This window comes from Neomonachus schauinslandi, chromosome 7 (genome assembly GCF_002201575.2).
Source record: "Neomonachus schauinslandi chromosome 7, ASM220157v2, whole genome shotgun sequence".
NCBI lineage: Eukaryota > Metazoa > Chordata > Mammalia > Carnivora > Phocidae > Neomonachus > Neomonachus schauinslandi.
Window position 1 is genome coordinate 150,767,266 of NC_058409.1, and position 17,720 is coordinate 150,784,985.

Below are 17,720 nucleotides of genomic sequence, written 5' to 3' on the forward strand. Positions count from 1 at the left end.
ACAGGAGGAGTAGCTGGAACAGAGGAGGAGCACCTGGAACAGAGGAGAACCAGGTAGAACAGAAGGAGTAGCTGGAACAGAGGAGAACCAGACAGAATAGCAGCATCTGGAACAGAGGAAGAGTGGCTGGAATAGAGGAGCACCTGGAACAGGAGAGGAGAACCAGGTAGAATAGGAGTGGCAGCTGCAACAGAGAAACAATGTTTGTGCTGTGGGTGAGTGAGCGTACTGTTACTTGTTCAACTTAGGTCTCAGCAGGATGTTCCAGCTGAGGCATTTTCCTATGGTGATGAGGACATGAGTTCTAGGGCCACACCACAAACTGCACTGCAGGGACAAGTGTGTGTCCAGGCAGCAAGGATGGAGGAGAATGCCTGTACTCACAAGTCACTGGCTACTCACTGGGTGACCAATCATCGAGGCCCTTTGGCCCAGGCCTTGGTGTCACCACCCAGCTTCTCGTGGGTGGAAGCAGTGTCCTCTCATCCACAGGCTCTGTCCTTCTTCCACGGCTAATCCACAGGAGGGGATAGGTGGAGGAAGGGAAAGAGTGCTCTCAGGAAGGAACTCCCCACTTCAGGCGAGGGAGACGAGCCTTCTCTCCCCACCAGCCCTCAGTGCTAACGCATGCGTAGTCTCTGGAGCTGAGTAGGCAGAGCCCACTGGGGACCCCAGAGAAAAGGCTGCTTGAGAACACCACGTCTCGGACAAGACTGGCATCCACAGGGGGTGCTCCGTGACACCCAGGGAGCCAGCGGGCCAAACCTGGCTTCCACTTGGCAACACTGGTTTGTATGTGCCAAACCCACTGCCTCTATGACTGCCAGGGATCCTGCGTGCAGTCGAACGTATGTGTCCCATGCCGCCACCCTGCCCAGGGACGCTGTGCCTGAATGTCCATGGACGGCATCTGCACAGGTAGCACTTCTCTGTAGAGACACGAACTTAAGGCTGTCCCCTCGCTGAGATGAGCTGCACACAGGAGTTTTCACATCCAGCGTGTGTGTGACTGTGGTTTAGGCCCGGAAACAATGTTCAAGGAGTTGTGGCTGTGTTTTAATTTTAACTGAACTGCAGGGAGGCAGTAGAATGTTCTTAAAAAGTGCTGACCCTAAGCCAATAATTTTATTATAAAACTTTTTGTGGTAAGTCGGTGTGTGCTCTATGCTGTACGGACCCTGTCAGAATTTCAGACAGGAGCAGGCACCCTCATTTCAGAAGCAGCAGGCCCATCCAGAGGTGTGAGCAAGTCCCTCCTTGGGCCAGGTGGGCGGGCCAGATGTTGCCCAGGTGAGGAAGCCACAGTTTCTTCACTGTGTCGGATGCTGGGCCTAGCCTGCCTTCGGAGGGTTCCGGTTCTTCACTTCCTCCAAAATCACGGCTTTTGTTCTTCACAGAACATTTCTTTATTCAAAAATGGGAAATATTTGACCTAAGAAATATGCTGTCATTCCTTCCTTTTCATTCTTGATGTCCTGCAAACACTCTTCAAACAATCATGTTTTCCCTCCTGAGCAATATGGGAGACACTTCCAGTAGGTAGGAAATAGTTCAGCACGTTTTGCAGGCTGTTGAGGTGTAACTCAGGCGCTGGTGTTACTAACCATGAGCACAGCATCCAACTTACCCGTAGGAAAGGAGTATTAATGCAATGTGGCGAGGTGAGTGGTGACCCCAAAAGGACAGGTCTACCCAGAACCTGTGAATATCACCTTACTTGGAAAAGGGTCTTTGCAGATGTGAATACTGAAGTGTACGGTGGACGCTGAGTCCAAAGATAGGTGTTCTTGTAAGAGAAAGGAAGGGAAGGTTTGACACACAGAGAGACATGGGGAGAAGATGTTTGGACGGGGGGGGCCCCCGTGCAGCTGGAAGGACCCTCCCCTAGAGCTTCTGAAGAATAGCCCTGCCAATGTCTTGATGTCGTACTTCTAGGTCATACTGGCCCCAGAACCAACGGGACAAATGTCTGAAGTCACCCTGTCTGTGGTATTTGCTGTGGCAGTCATAGGAATGGAGTACCTGTGACCATTATTTTCAACAGTCGATACGGATGTGGACACAGGCTTCTCCTGGGTCGACTGACCAGAGGAAAGACACAGCGTGGCAAGGAAGAAGGGAGGAGGGGAAGGAGTGGGGGAGGGCATGGGGACAGGGTTGGGGAGGAGCAGGAAGGGTCGGGGCGGGACATTACCTGGACTCTCCGCTGTGGTGCAGGGGGCGCAGCTGGAGGCTGCACTTCTGGTCCCCTCAGCTTGTCCTCCTAAGAGGCCTCCCAGACTGGTGCTGACTGAGTGGTGGGAGGCCTGCCGCGTGTCACCTTGCCAGCTCCTGAGGGACCTGTCCCAGGACCGAGACCTCTGGGGAAGAGCGCTCCTTGTGGCTCCCGGACGTCTTTCCTGACTTGGGATCTCTACGGAGCCTACCCAGGGGCTGGGCCTTTCCTTCTGGGTTCGGCTGGCTGCTGCCCTGGCCGCCGTGGTCTGGGAGCTGCAGGCCTCGTCCCCAAGAGACTCTTCGGAACTGGAGCCCAGGGGCATGGGGTTCCGCAGGGCCTCCATGTAGGACTTCCTGAACCAACGTCTGGCCCCCGTGCTGGCTGAGTCCCTGGGCAACCGCCTTCTGGAGCTTGGACTGCCCATGTCCTCACAGACAGTGAGGGCCTGGGGGCTGTCCCTTTTGTCTGTGGCATCCAGGCTCCCTCTTGGTCCTTCCCGTGGGCCCAGCTCTGAGGGCCCAACCCCTACAAGGCCTCCGTCGGAGCTCCCAAAGGGGCTCCTAGGGCCTTCCCACCCAGCTCTTCCTGGGGAAGGTGGGTGGCTAGGCTGGTCACTGCCAGGATGCCTAGGGCAGTGGGGCAGGGTTGGGGTGTTGCTGGAAGGGGTGGTCTCCTGGGGGCGGGTGTTGGCCACAGCTGGTGCTGGGGCCAGAGCTTTGGAGGTGCTTCTGGGGGGTGGCTGCTCAGGCCCAGGACAGCTGCAGTGGGGCAGGACAGTTCTGAATGTCGGTACAAAGGTGGGGTCTGTGACACTGCTCCATGGGGTGCGGAAGACCGCAGAGCCTGAGGTCAGCAAGCAGTTTTGTAAGGGGACACTGTTCCGCTCCCCGTTCAGCCATTCCAGGAACTCTCCCGTGAAGACGCAGCTGTACATGGCCTCAGGGACAGTGACTTCTTCTGAGCCTCGTCCACTCTGGGAGAGGCATTTTAAAACCAGTCGGGCTGACTGCTTCCCCACTGATGTGACCTGCAGGTAGAAGTCCCCAGGCCTGAGCCGGACTCCACGGAGGGACGCCAACTGCACCACCACCTTCTCATCGATGCACAGTGGCCAACCCTCATGGAAGAAGATGAGGCCTGTGTACCTGGCCTGGGACGAGAGAGGGAGGGAAGGAGATGAGACCTCTGTGGTGGTTCCTCATGGGAGGCCTGGGGGAGGTGGGCGACAGGACAGGAGGGAGGAATCCGTGGAAGGAGCTGTCGTGGCAGTCCCAACAAGGGCAGCCTGGGGGCTCTGGGGAGAGTCTCTCCTAGGAACTGTCCCACCTGGGGAAGGGGCTGGGCCCTCACACTCTCTCCACACCAGCCCTTAGTCTAAGCTCCACGGCACTTCTGGTTTTCCCAGGCGCCCAGAGGCAGCCCCCCAAGAGGAGGGCTACTTCTGGAATTGCAGGGTCAGGGGGCACCATGAGAGGATGGGGGGATCTGTCTGGACACTAACAGTATCGGCTACAGGCTCCCACCCAATGCAATGGGGTCCTTCTACTAATGTGGAGGGGCCCGTGAAGTCTGCAACTCAGCTGTAGATTATGTGGGGGAGTTGTGAAGCACATCTTTGAAAAGAACCTGCTGTAGAAAAGGTTTAGAGTGCAGGACGGCTAAGACACAGGCAAACACAAGCAGCGTCTGGCAGGGGTATGAGAATGTCCAGCAGTTTGAGGAACAAGAGGTGGGACCCCCGACACGTCAGAAGCGGCAGTTGCAGATCCTAACATGGGACCACGTTCTACCGTACCAGTTCAGTTACCATATACCTTGCTTCTCCCCACTCTAGTACTGACTTATTGCACAAACATTCTTACAGTGATAGAGGAAATGAAAAAGAACCTCATTCTGATACATCTCAAGAGCTGTGACTTTTGTTTCCCTTATGCATGCAAGATAGACTGCTCTAACCCACAGTAACGATGTAGACACAACTTGGGTGTTCAGCCAGCATTTCCCCAGGTTCCTCTCTCATACTTGGTGTCCTGGTGGTGACTTGCCTGTCCTCTGTGGTCAGAGACCTATCGTGCTTCTATCTCTTTCTATTATAAATAGTAGATGCAAGCAATGTTTCACTTTCTTTTGTTACCATTTCTTTTTCCTTTAAATTATTGTTTTGGGAAACATTCCTGGGATTAGGGTTAAGGATAAAAGATCATGAACGTCTTCCATGATTCTTGGCAAAATGACAAATCTGCCATCAAAAGACACATTGTCAGCAGCGATGAGTCACTGTGACAGTTTTGCCAGGATTCAGTGGCATGAGGCTTTACACTGAGGAATCTTATTCTAAATTTATATATATATATATATATATATATATATATATACTGTGGAACACTGCTGTTTTAATTCGCACCTATGTGTTCATGAAGCCAACCCCTTTTTCGATATTTGTTTCTTTTCTGTAGAATTTCTGTATTTTTGTTCCTTTTATGAACTGTGGCCTTGTTTTTGCCTTCTTAGTGCTGTGAGGTTTTTAAAAAATTGAACAAGACAATAATTTTTTCCCTCACCGTTAGCAAATGTTTGTCTGTGTTATGTATCTACTAGCTGTTATGTTTGTCCCAGTTTACTTGCTTTTTAGTTATGTTCCTTTCCTCTCTTAAATTTCAAACAAGTTGAATTTCTTGACTTTTTTGTGGTATCTTTTCTCTCCTTAAAACTTAAGAGTTTAAAATCTTACTGAAGGTTGTCTTTTGCGTTTATTTTATATTAGTTTTCCTCAGAGTTGAGGTCTAGAAAATACTTAATGTTTTCATACATCTGGATTTGGAAATTGTACCTTAAATACACTGGTATGTTCCTAAGAGCCAAGGCCTCATTAATGGGGTTCCCGCCATGCGCTCGCCCTGGGCCACAGGAAGGGGGCACCGTCCAGCCTTCCAGGAGCCCGCAGCCTGGGTTGGGGGTAGGGTCTGGTACAAATGAAGCTAGTATTTACTGGGCACCTGCGGCCATGCTTAATTAAAAATTAAGATTTTCAAATTGGAAAAATAATACCTGGGCATTGCAAAACCTGGAGGATTCAGAAAGAAAGAAAATAATAATCCCAACACCAACCCCCAGAAGTTAGCATTGTTAACATTTATGTGTGTTTCATTTCATTATTTTTCCAGTGTATTTCTAATGGTTGAGATCCCAACACAAAAATACAACAGCATTTTCTGTGCTATGAGAAACTCTTCACACAGACCATTGTTAGAAACACCCCCCCCAGTTTTGCTCTAATTAAAATACCAACCCCATCATTGGGCCTGGAGCCGCACCTGGGTGTCAGATGCTTTTGCAGAATCTGAGGCCATGGAAGTTGAAGGGTGTGGCCATGTGGGGCCCCGTGAAGCCCCATGGGGGCACTCAGGTGTGGCCAGTGTCCTTGCTGCGTGGTGAGCGCCCGCCCCACACTGGACATAAAGATCCAGGAATCGTCCAGCCCTGTGGTCAGCAGCAATGAGAATCCCAAGGGCCACCAGGGAGAGAAGTTCAACCTGAGCTATGGCCTAAAGGTGTGCAGGGGGGTCAGCAGTGCGAGCCCCAGGAATGAACTTCATGACAGAAAGTTCTGGAAGCAGAGGTCCGAGGCCAATGGTCAATGGGAGGGGCCCCCTTCCTGGGGGTCTGTGCAGACTCAGGGTGGAGAGTGTGGGAGGACTGTGTAGCTCTCACACCTCAGCTCTGGCACTCCCCATCCTGGCCTGAAAACTGCTCTATCACCCAGATCCCAAAGGGCACGGTTGGGATCTGACTTTAACCAACACTTACTGGGTGCCAACAACATGCTCAGCACTTTGCATGCATCATGGCATTGAACCCTTACCCCACAAGATGATCTGCTGGTGGGACCCACGGGCCACAGGTAACAAGATGCCTGGTGACTCTTGGCTAAGCGATGGAGAGGATGAATTCTCCCCCTGCAAAATGTGAAGGAGACAAGCCCCATGGTCTGAGCAGAGGCTCAGTGACACCTTTGAGAACCGGGTGCTCTCTAATTCAGAGCCCTTCATGTGCATGTGTTTCATCCTGATGCTGGTGATCCCATGGGCATGGGGATGGCTGCCCCAGCCTAATGATCACATCTTTTTTTTTTTTTAAAGATTTTATTCATTCATTTTGAGAGAGAGAATGAGAGAGAGAGAGCACATGAGAGGGGGGAGGGTCAGAGGGAGAAGCAGACCCCCTGCTGAGCAAGGAGCCCGATATGGGACTCGATCCCCGGACTCCAGGATCATGACCTGAGCCGAAGGCAGTCGCCTAACCAACTGAGCCACCCAGGCGCCCCGATCACATCTTTATACACAGTGTCCCAAGCAGGGAAAAGTGGCTTCATGTGTCTTTCCTTTCCGAGGGGAACATGTTCTTATGAACATTTCACCCCCAGAAGACTTCTATCTCTCATTGGCAATAAGGGAGTGAGTGATCGCCCCTGGTTACAAGGCATGCTGGGAAAGTGGATGTCTCCAAGGGTCGGGAGTGACCGTACGCTACAGTTAAGTGTCTGCTGCAGGTGGGTACTATTGCTACCCTCCTCTACAGATGAACAAAATCAAGGATCAGAGCGATGGCTGGTGTAGGTCTTTATAGAGTTTGCAGTGGCAGAGCAGGGACCCCACGTCTTTCCTCCTGCAGAGCCTGTGGTCTTAACCCCTGTCCGGTACCACCTGGCAGGGACACCCAGACAGCCATAATGCAGGCTGACGAGTGGAGAGCGCCAAGTGCTGTGGGGACACAGAGGACAGAGATTCTGCTCAGGCATCGTCAGGGGGAGTGAGCTGGAGAGGAGAGCAGTGGTTATCCTGGCCTTTGAAAGGTAGTAGGACTTCAGCCAGGTGCAAGGGAAATGGAACAGGGAGGGTGAGCCCCAGGATGAATGAACATAGATGATGGGACAGTTTATGGATTAATCAAGGCTCTCTGGGTTGTAAGATGAATTTGTCTTGGGTCACTGGGAAGCCTGGAGGAGAGGAGCTTCAGACCTAGCCCAAGTAGGGGGCTCAAATGTGTCACTGGCGCCATTTCTCTCCCTTGTTCCACTTGGCTTCACTATGCAGACAGGCTGGGTTAAGGTGAAAATCCTCTGATACAGAAAGCAAGTAGAAAGAGGATTTCTTGTCTGCAATATCTTTATACAAGCCCAGGTAAGACTCTAATTGGGTGTCTCAGTCCATTGAAGCTGCTGTAACAAAAATACCATAGATTGGGTAGCTTATGAACATAGAAATTTCTTTCTCACTCTCTGGGGGCCTGGGGAGTCCAGGACCAAGGTGTTGGCAGGTGTGTTGTCTGGTCAGGGCCAGCTTCCTGGTTCAAAGATGACCAGCTTTTTGCGGTGTCCTCACATATGGCAGAAGGAGCAAGGGTGCCCTCTGAGACTTCCTTTATAAAGGCATGAATGGGATTGACTGAATCACTTCCCAACGGTCCCACTTCTTAATACCATCACATTGGAAGTAAAGTTTCAATATACACATTTTGTGGGGGACACAAACATTCAGTCTATAGCAGTAGATCATGTGCCCATCCCTGAAGGTGGTGTCTGACAGTGGGATAGAACACAGAGAGCCACAGTCTTGCCAGGATGGTGGAGCAGCATGGCAGGATGGTGGAGAGGTACCTACTGAATGATAAGGCAGAGGTGCAGGGCACACAATATATATCACTAGTACATGTGCGATCTGTAATTGGTGCCTTCCACTTCTGTACTTTAGTTTCCTCATCCGAAAAATGGGACTAATATGATCATCCCTACTCATACATAAGGTCTGGGGCAGATTCCACATAAGAAGCATTTCCCTAATGATTGGTGAAGTTGAGCATCTTTTCATTTGCTTATTGGCCATTTGTATATCTGTTAGGAAGGTCATGGAAAAGACACAACCACCAGTTGACTTGTAAGCTGGACCCGGGCTCTTGGAAGCTCCTCACCTACTTCCCCTGTCCTTGGGTGTGGGTTCCGCTTGCCTTTCCCACTACCAGAGGCTGCTTCAAGGACATAGACTTGAGACAGGGACATGGTGTTGAGAACACCTGCATGGTATATGTGACTGAACCTGGTTGAGGCCTCCATATAAACTTATATGATTTCGTGGGCAGAGGTGGGTTCTATCCATCTTGCTGCTTTGTATGTAAGTTCCTTTTGTTTATTAAAACCACCACCTGCCAATCTGGAGCAGCCGCCTCTTTCTTCAGTCTCTTCCTGCCCTCTGAGTACAAGGGACAGTTTCAGATTACACCTGGAAAGCTCCCAAGAGTGCTGTGGACCAACAATATCTCCTTTGGAGAAATATCCATTCAAATCCTTTGTCCATTTCTAACTTGGGTTTGTTGTTGTTGTTATTGTTGAATTTTTGGAGTTCTTCATTTTTCTGGGTATTAATCCCTTATCAGATATGTTATTTGCAAATATTTTCTCCTATTCTGAGGGTTGCTTTTTTACTCTGTTGATAGTGCCCTTTAAGAACAAAGTTTTAAATTCTGATGAAATCCAATTTATCTCTTGTTATTTTTGTTGCCTGTGATTTTGGTGTCATTTCCAATAAATCACTGCCAAATCCAATGTCATGAAGATTTTCCCCTATGTTTTCTTCTAAGAGTTTTATAGTTTTAGCTCTTGCTCATAGGTCTTTGATTCTTTTTGAGTTAATTTTTGTGTATGGTGTGAGGTAAGGCCCAACCTCATTCTTTCGCATGTGGATGTCCAGTTTTCCCACCACCATTTGTTGAAATGATGATCCTTACCCAGTTAATGGTCTTGGCACCTTGTCAGACATCATTTGACCCTATATATGAGGGTTTATTTCTGGGCTCTCTACTCTGTCCCACTGGTCTATATGTTTGTCTTACGGCAGTACCACATTGTTTTGATTACTGTAGCTTTGTAATGAGTTTTGAAATCAGGAAATGTGAGTCTTCCAACTTTGTTCTTCAAGATTCTTTTGGCTACTTGGACTCTCTTGAGATTCCACAGGAATGTAAGGATAGAGTTTTCTATTTCTGCAAAAAAACACTCCTGTGATTTTGAGAGAGACTGCACTGAATCTACAGATCACTTTGGGTAGTACTGCCATCTTAATGGTATTAAATCTTCCAGTCTATGAACACAGGTGTCTTTCCATGTCTTAGCCCTTCTTTTCTTTCTTTCAGCAACATTTTGTAGTTTTCCGCAAGCAAGTCTTTTACCTCTTTGTTTAAATTTATTCCTAGATATCTTATTCCTTTGGAAGGTACTGTAAATTTATTTTATTTTATTTTTTTAAAAGAGTTTATGTATTTATGAGAGTAAGAGCACAAGCACGGAGGTAGAGGGGACAAGCCGACTGAGCTAAGGGTGGAGCCCAACCTCACGACCTTGAGACCATGACTTGAGCTGAAACCAAGAGTCAGAGGCTTAAATGACTGAGTCACCCAGGCACACTTTTATTTTTAAAAGACTTTATTTATTTATTTATTTACTTACTTACTTACTTACTTAGAGAGGGCATGCGCATGAACAGGGGGAGGGGCAGAGGGAGAGGGAGAGAGAGAATCTCCAGCGGACTCCGTGCTGAGCATGGAGCTGATGCAGGGCTTGATCTCACAACCCTGAAATCATTACCTGAGCTGAAATCAAGAGTCAGACACTTAACTGACTGAGCCACCCAGGCATCCCTGCAAGGAGTAATTCTTTATCTCATTTCAACATATTCCCTAAATGGTGTGCTCAGAACATTTACAGTGTTTCAAGGAAGAAGTGACAGAACTCAAGGTTTTTTTTTTTTATTCAAGAGGAAGTTGGTGGGCTTCACTGTTTATGAGCTGCAGTTCAGCTGCTAAAAACAAGTTCAGGGCCCTTCTTTATAATGGGCTTTCACACAGCAGTCCAAGAACCTGAATTTCTCAAGATCAGCAGCAGGTTTTCAACCATAAAAATGTATCACAGCAGTTATTATTATACTACAAAAAGTTTAGCTTCACTCTCCTACTTAAAACAAAACAGAACTTTTATGGTCCTTTGTAAAGTCAGAGGGAGAACTTGTGGATTGAACGTGAGAAGTGAGGCTAAGCCTCCTGGGTCCTTGATGACTCCACATCCCATTGTTCCATGGAGACCACCCACTGTCCACTTGTCCTGGGCAAGGGGACAGGCAGCCTTCCTGGGCCTGACTGGGCACAGAGGCACGAGCTTCCCTCTCTGTGTGTCCATGGAACCCTGTCCTCACTGTCTGCTCACTGTCGGGGTCCTGCACCCGCTGGTCCCGGGGCTGACCCGAGGTGGTCCACCCAGCAACCGACCACCAGGCACAACTGAACGGTGAATGTGCAGTGGTCAGGCCACTAGAGGGTCTTCAGCATGTCCTCAGGCCTAGCTCTGTACACAGTCTGGCTGCCACATGAACCCCCATGCACCCAGGCCTTGTTAATGTCTGTGTGTCTCAGCTGGGGCTGAGCATCACACCTCAGGGACCTCAGCATGAAGTTAAAGTTGCCATAGGCTAAATCATCAGTTTTCTTTTCTCTCTGACTTTTCAAGGTTTCATTTCTGATTTTAGTAAATAGGGGATATTTCTAAAGTTAAGAAAGTAGAAAATGCAGAACCAGTCCTTTTCCATACCCACAGGCCTACCACAGCACAAGCACCCTAACATCGCTGCATGTCCTCTTGTGATGGTTTAAAAAGTGCACGTTAAAAAACTGGTATGAGCGGGCGCCTGGGTGGCTCAGTCAGTTGAGCGACTGCCTTCGGCTCAGGTCATGATCCCAGGGTCCCGGGATCGAGTCCCACATCGGGCTCCCTGCTCAGCAGAGAGCCTGCTCCTCCCTCTCCCACTCCCCCTGCTTGTGTTCCCTCTCTCGCTGTGTCTCTCTCTGTCAAATAAATAAATAAAATCTTAAAAAAAAAAAAACTGGTATGAGACAAATTTACACCACTTATTGGCCTAATATTATGTCATAATAATTTCCTCCTCTATTTTTAAAAAAATTTCTTTAAAAATAATTTTAATTTGTGTATAATAATCCATCATATTTATATATTAGTTTAACCATTCCCCTAATATTTATTTCCATTTTTTACTATTATAAGTATTATTGTAATACATACTATTGGAATAAATCTGGTCCTGTACTTTATTTTAATTAATTTTTTTATAAGTAGGCTTGGCACCCAACATGGGGCTTGAACTCAGGACCCTGAGATCAAGAGCCCCATGCTCTACCCACTGAGCCAGCTGGGTGTTCCTGGTCCTGTATTTTAAGTCATTTGCTGTAGGTTAAGATGTCTGATTCAAACTGTGCATTACAATATAAAGAGTCTCCATCCATATTAAACCACTGCTTTCCAGAGAGGTCATTCCAATTTCCACAGATATGAGAAGAGTATCAGCCTGTTTACCTTACTGAATTCTCCCTGCTCTGAATATTAATCTTCATAATCTTCTGCTCATTAGTAAACAAAAGCTTGTGTCTTGTCGTCTACTTTGTGCCTCTCTGGCCACCAAAAGCCCAGCCTTCCCAGGTCTTCCATGGACAGCAGCGCCTCTTCTGTACATTACCTCTTCAAGGCTCTGCCAACTTTTATATTGGACTTAGTATTTGACTTATTTCTATGAGTTCTCTGCAAACATGACATAAGAAACAGCTTTTATTTGGCTTTTAATTTTGCTTCTGATGCTTTTGAAGCACAGATTTTCTAGATGTTTCTGCCACCAATCTATCAACTTCCTTTTTGTGATGGCTCTCATTGCTTGAGCCTGAGAAGTCAGTCCCCTCCCATCTCTCTGTGTTCGACCCTAACTCACAGACAAAAGTCTACGCTGGTGTTTTCCTGAGTGGCCTGCAGAGTGCTGGGTGGCTGCTCACCACATTACTGAGACCCGCCCCCTCTCCCCTCGATTTCCCGTGCTGACTACACTGTTCTAAATTCTCTCCAGCTCTGGGTGATCAGGACTGGTCTGTTAAAGCAAGTCATCACTATGAAAGTATGGTCGTACACACTAAAACATATTATTTTTGCTTTAAATATAAAAATGCTCATTCCTTCACCATCACCCTGGCGCAGAAGGGACCCCCTTCTATTTTGTTACTTAAAAATAATGTAAGAACCTATAGTAGTAGAATTCAATTTACTCCCTTCCACATTTTGTGCTTGCGTGGTCATATTTTTTAAAATTAATTTTAATTCCAGTTAGTTAACTTATAGCATAATATTAGTCTCAGGTGTACAATTCAGTACCTATGACACCCAGTGCTCATCACAAGTGCCCTCCTTAATCCCCATCGCCTAGTTCACCCATCCTTCCACCTGTCTCCCTTCTGGTAGCCATCAGTGTATTCTCTATAGCTAAGAATCTGTTTCTTGGTCTCTCTCTTTTTTTTTTCCCTTTGCTCATCTGTTTTGTTTCTTAAATTACACATATGAGTGAGATCATATGGTATTTGTCTTTCTCTGACTTATTCTGCTTAGCTTTCTCCTAAGGTCAGGAACAAGACAGGGATGTCCAGTCTCACCACTTTTATTCAACATAGTACTGGAAGTCCTAGCCACAGCAGTCAGACAACAAAAAGTAATAAGAGGCATCCAAATCCATGAGGTAGAAGTAAAACTTCCACTATGTCCAGATGACATGACATTATATATAGAAAACCTTAGAAACTCCACCAAAAAATGACTAGAACTGATAAATGAGTTCAGTAAGGTTGCAGGATATGAAATCAAAGCACAGAAATCTGTTGCATTTATAAGTACTAACAATGAAGCAGCAGAAAGTTAAGAAAACAATCCCATTTACAACTGCACCAAAAATAATAAAATATCTAGGGATGAACTTAACCTAAGAGGTGAAAGACCTATACCCTGAAAACTATAAAACATTGATGAAAGAAATTGAAGAGGACACAAAGAAATGGAAAGACATTCCATGCTCATGGTCTGGAAGAATACTGTAAAATGTCCACACTCCCCAAAGCAACCTACACATTCAATGGAATCCCTGTCAAAATACCAGAAGCATTTTTCACAGAGCTGGAACAACCCACCCTAAAATTTGTATGGAACCAGAAAAGACCCTGAATAGCCAAAGCAACCTTGAAAAAGAAAAACAAAACTGCAGGTAATATAATTCCAGACTTCAAGTTATATAACAAAGCTATAATAATCAAAACAGTATGGTATTGGCACAAAAATGGACACATAGATCAATGGAACAAAATAGAAAACTGGACCACTGTCTTTTACCATACACAAAAATAAACTCAAAATGGATTAAGGACCTAAATGTGAGACTAGCCCTGAGGTTTCTTATGTTCGATTTCTTCTCATCTGAGCACCAATGGTCCTTCTCTGTTAGGTTGCTCTTCCATCTGCTCTCCCTGCGGTCTCAGTAACCGGCCCCAGGTGTTCTTGCTCACTTAGGAAGTCGTTGTTTCTCCATAATTTAGTTCTCTTAGATCTTTGTGTATCCACAGCTGTTGGATGGCTTTAAAAGAAAGTAGAATTGTTTTCATTTATGTAGGGTTTTCTGGTTGTTTTAGCAGGAGTAAAAGTCTCACACACTTCTACACCCTACCTAGAAACAGGGCTCACCTGCTCATTAGTCAATTTCCTTTGTTATTCTCTGACCCTTCCTCTATTTAGGAGTACACGTACAATTTTCCAAATGTAAGGGTGGTATTGTTATTATTGATTTGTAGTTTTATTGCACTGCACTCTTCAGATATTAATTTTTTGTATTTATTGCCACCTTATGACTAATGGTCAATTCTGGTTAATTTCAGCAAATGTACAAGTACACTAAAGAAGAGTGTATGTTCTCTAATATTCTCTAGTTGTATACACTCTTGAAGTAAATATACATCCTCTAATTGTAAAATTTGACCAGAATTTTATCAAATTTTGGAAACTGTTCCATGTGTACTTGGGAAGGATGTGTATTCTAAGATTACTATGCATGCCCATGGGTGGAAGAGAGAAATCAGGTCTTCAGACATATACTCTAAGCAATATGTGGTCTGCTTATCTGTTTGCTTTGGAGAGAGGTGAGATCTCCCATTATGACTATGTTTACCCCTTGTAATTCCCTCAGTGTGTGCTCCAAGCCTTTCAGGCTATGTTGTTTGGTGTTTACAGATTGTTTTGTACTCCTGGTTGTTACCAGCATTATTACTCAATGATCCACTTCAGCCTTGATGATGCATTTTGCCTTTTACTATGTTTAGTTTGTTATGAATAAAGCTACACCAGTTATCTTTGGTTAGAATTTTGCTGGGCTACCATTTCATAACTTTGCTTTCATCCTGTTACTGTATATGTTCCCATGCCTTTGCTTTGTTCCCTCCTTTTCTGGCTTCCATCTGATTTTATTTTCTTTCTTGTAATCCCTGCCCCTGCTTCCTCCCCATCATGCAAACCTTCTATTTCTATATCTTTCTGATTACTTTTAACTTCCCCAGACGGTTTTTGAGCCAAACTGTGATGAAAGGAAGTCACAGATAAGCTGATAAGTGGCTCTAAGCATTTCTTGTATCTACAAAGAGATGGAAGAATGGTGGTTGTTGGAATCTTCGGTTAACATGACAACTTATCTTAAAATTGATATGATTAGTAATGCTCTTCAAGCCACATACTTTGACAATAGCAGGTAAATAAATAAAAACTGCCTTGATTTATATTAACTAAGATATGTTTATATTCATAGTTGTTGAGATAAGTTCATTTTCTCCTATGTCATACAGATGATCAAATTTTATTTTCTTTATTAAAAATTAAAAAGCAATATAAATGTGCAAATAGTAGGGATATCCCTAAATTTCATTTTGTGCTTATTAAATTATGTACTTGTGAATATGCATTGATATTAAAGAGTAGAATTATTCATACGGCATTTTTAGAAAATAAGCAATTTTTTAAGTGGGAAGGGGGATGACTTATGATTAAAATGAAAGGAAAAAGAAACTTAACAGAAGAAAGAAGGCAAAAGATTAGGTCAAAATAGCTTTTTAAAACACACCTTTGAAAGGGGACAGGCATTTTTGTTCCCTGTGCTGTAGTTTATCTCTGTTTCCTATCAATCAACACCCTTTAACTGTGCAAAAGGTACATAATCACAAAGGAAAACATCCTCTGTGTAGACTACTTCACACAAAGAATCAAATCTAGGACATCCTTGGTCATTTCTCTACCATGGCCATTCTAGCTAAAGACATTCAAAGAGGGCGCCTGGGTGGCTCAGTCGGTTAAGCAACTGCCTCTGGCTCAGGTCATGATCTCAGGGTCCTGGGATCGAGCCCCGCATCAGGCTCCCTGCTCAGTGGGAAGCCTGCTTCTCCCTCTCCCTCTGCAGCTCCCCCTGCTTGTGCTCTCTTGCTTTCTCTCTCTGTCAAATAAATAAATAAAATCTTAAAAAAAATAAAAGACATTCAAAGAATTTAATAAATCAAAGTCATCCAGTGGTAGTTTTTTTTAAAGCCCTACTTCAATATCAATGGACTAATAAAAGGTACTGATTAATAAAGATCTTACCTTTTTTTTGAAGTTAAATACTACTTATTTTATTTAGGGAAGCTCTTTTATCTGAATTGTACAAAGACCATTCAAAATCTATGAGAAGTTCTCATACTCAGCGGCTTAACATTGTTTGTACTCTTACCATTGCTGCATATGAGGTAAAGGAAATGATTTTTTTTGAAAGTCAAGGAGGTAACTCTACATACATAAAAGCAAATAATTTTTCAAATAAGATTAATTAATAAACTGCACTCCTTTTAAAGTTGCACATATTATGATGGGACAAATACTGCTGTTTTACATTGCAGCTGTAACTCCAGAGCTCTGTAATAGACGAACGTTGTTACAGCTCTAGCACTCAGCAGAAGGCCTCCTTAAGACTTAGTATCTGAGGAAACCCATGTTGCTGGTACCCACTGAGGCTCCTCCTGGGCCTTCTCAACTGTAGACAATTGGACACATGCGTCTTGCAAGTGTCATTCACAATCACATGATCAAAAAACCAGTCAAACTGTGTCTCCATTTTTTTGAGCTCTTGTAGATCTTCGTCCTTGAACTTCAGGTCCACAAAGTAGCCTGTAATGATCTTGGCACTTTTCTAAGACTGCTTCCTACAACTCATGTTAGATGGCTTTATAAATACGACATAGGGCTTCAGTTTGTGGGTTTGAGCTACTTGAATACCCTGAGGCTCTAAAGTCCATGACACAGATCTTTCCTTCATTAAGGACTGTTTGAACAGCATCCACCATACTCGAGCATCCTGTGATATTCATGAGGATTTCAAATATTTCCTTTGACACATAGTGATACTCATGTCCGTTGCATTCCATAACTCTTTTTGGAAAAAGTAGTATGTAGCACAGCACTTTGGAAATGGTTAGGATTAAGTTCCATAAATTGTCTTCTCAGTTCATTTACTCCAACGCAGAAGGCCTCACGAGCACTATGAAGCGATGCTTGTCTGAAGGGTGCCGCTGGTACCTGACCACCTGCTCGTAGGGGGTGCGCAGGCAGCTACTGGTACTGCACACCCTGGCGCACAGCTCGAGATCTTACTTTGTAAGATCGAGGCATGAATCGTTGCAGCAGCTCACTGCAGTACACCTACAACCTGGCCGTCATTAGTTTCAAGGTTGCCTCGAAAATAACCTACAAAAAAGATACCCCAAGACCTTGTTCCTCCAGATTGATCTATGGCTTTAAAGCAATCTTAATCAAAACTCCTAGGATGCTTTGTATAAATAAACTGATTCTCAATTTTATATAGATATGCAAAGGAATTAGAATAACAGTTGGAGGCCTTACACCAGCTGATTTCAGGACACTCACTATAAAGGTTCAGTAATAAAACCACGGTACTTGAGGAAAGAGAGACTTATAGATCAATGGAACAGAACAGAGTCTAGGAACAGATTCACACTTGTACTGACAATTTTCCACAAAGTTGCCTGGGTGGGTCAATGGAGGAAAGACGGCCTTTTCAACAAATGGTGCTAGAGCAGGTGGACAGACATGTGGAAAGACAAACAAATTTGATGCTTACCTCACACCATATACAAAAATTAACTCAAAATGGATCTTAGGCCTAAAAGTAAAGTCCTCAGGACACAGAAAACAAAATAAAAAAAATAAAGAACTTCATCAAAATTAAACACCTTGACTCTTCCTAAAACAATATTAAGGAAATGAAAAGGTAACCCACAGATTGGGAGAAAATGTTTGCAAACCATATATAGGATAAAGACCTTGTATCCAAAATATATAAAGAACTCTTAGAACTCAACAAGAAGACATTGCAGAAATCTGTCAGTGAGTGCCCTCCTTAAATTTTATGCTGTGTGCCTTGCTTGCTTTACCCCGGTCCTGGCCCTTACAGACAAAAATCTGCTTTTGTAACCTTATATATTTGGAATTATCTGATTGGATATTTAAAAAAATAAATTGAAAAAATGAATGAAATGAATGAAAAAAAAAAAA

General features: G+C 44.9%; 1 protein-coding gene across 1 annotated transcript in view; it reads right to left on the reverse strand.

Annotated features, from left to right (window-relative positions):
* The window catches only part of PLEKHG4B (pleckstrin homology and RhoGEF domain containing G4B), a 74,615-nt gene that overhangs the window by 32,678 nt on the left and 24,217 nt on the right, over positions 1 to 17,720 (reverse strand). The window contains 1 exon segment of the mRNA XM_044916691.1: positions 2,195 to 3,368. Coding sequence (XP_044772626.1) covers positions 2,195 to 3,368 — 1,174 coding nt within the window.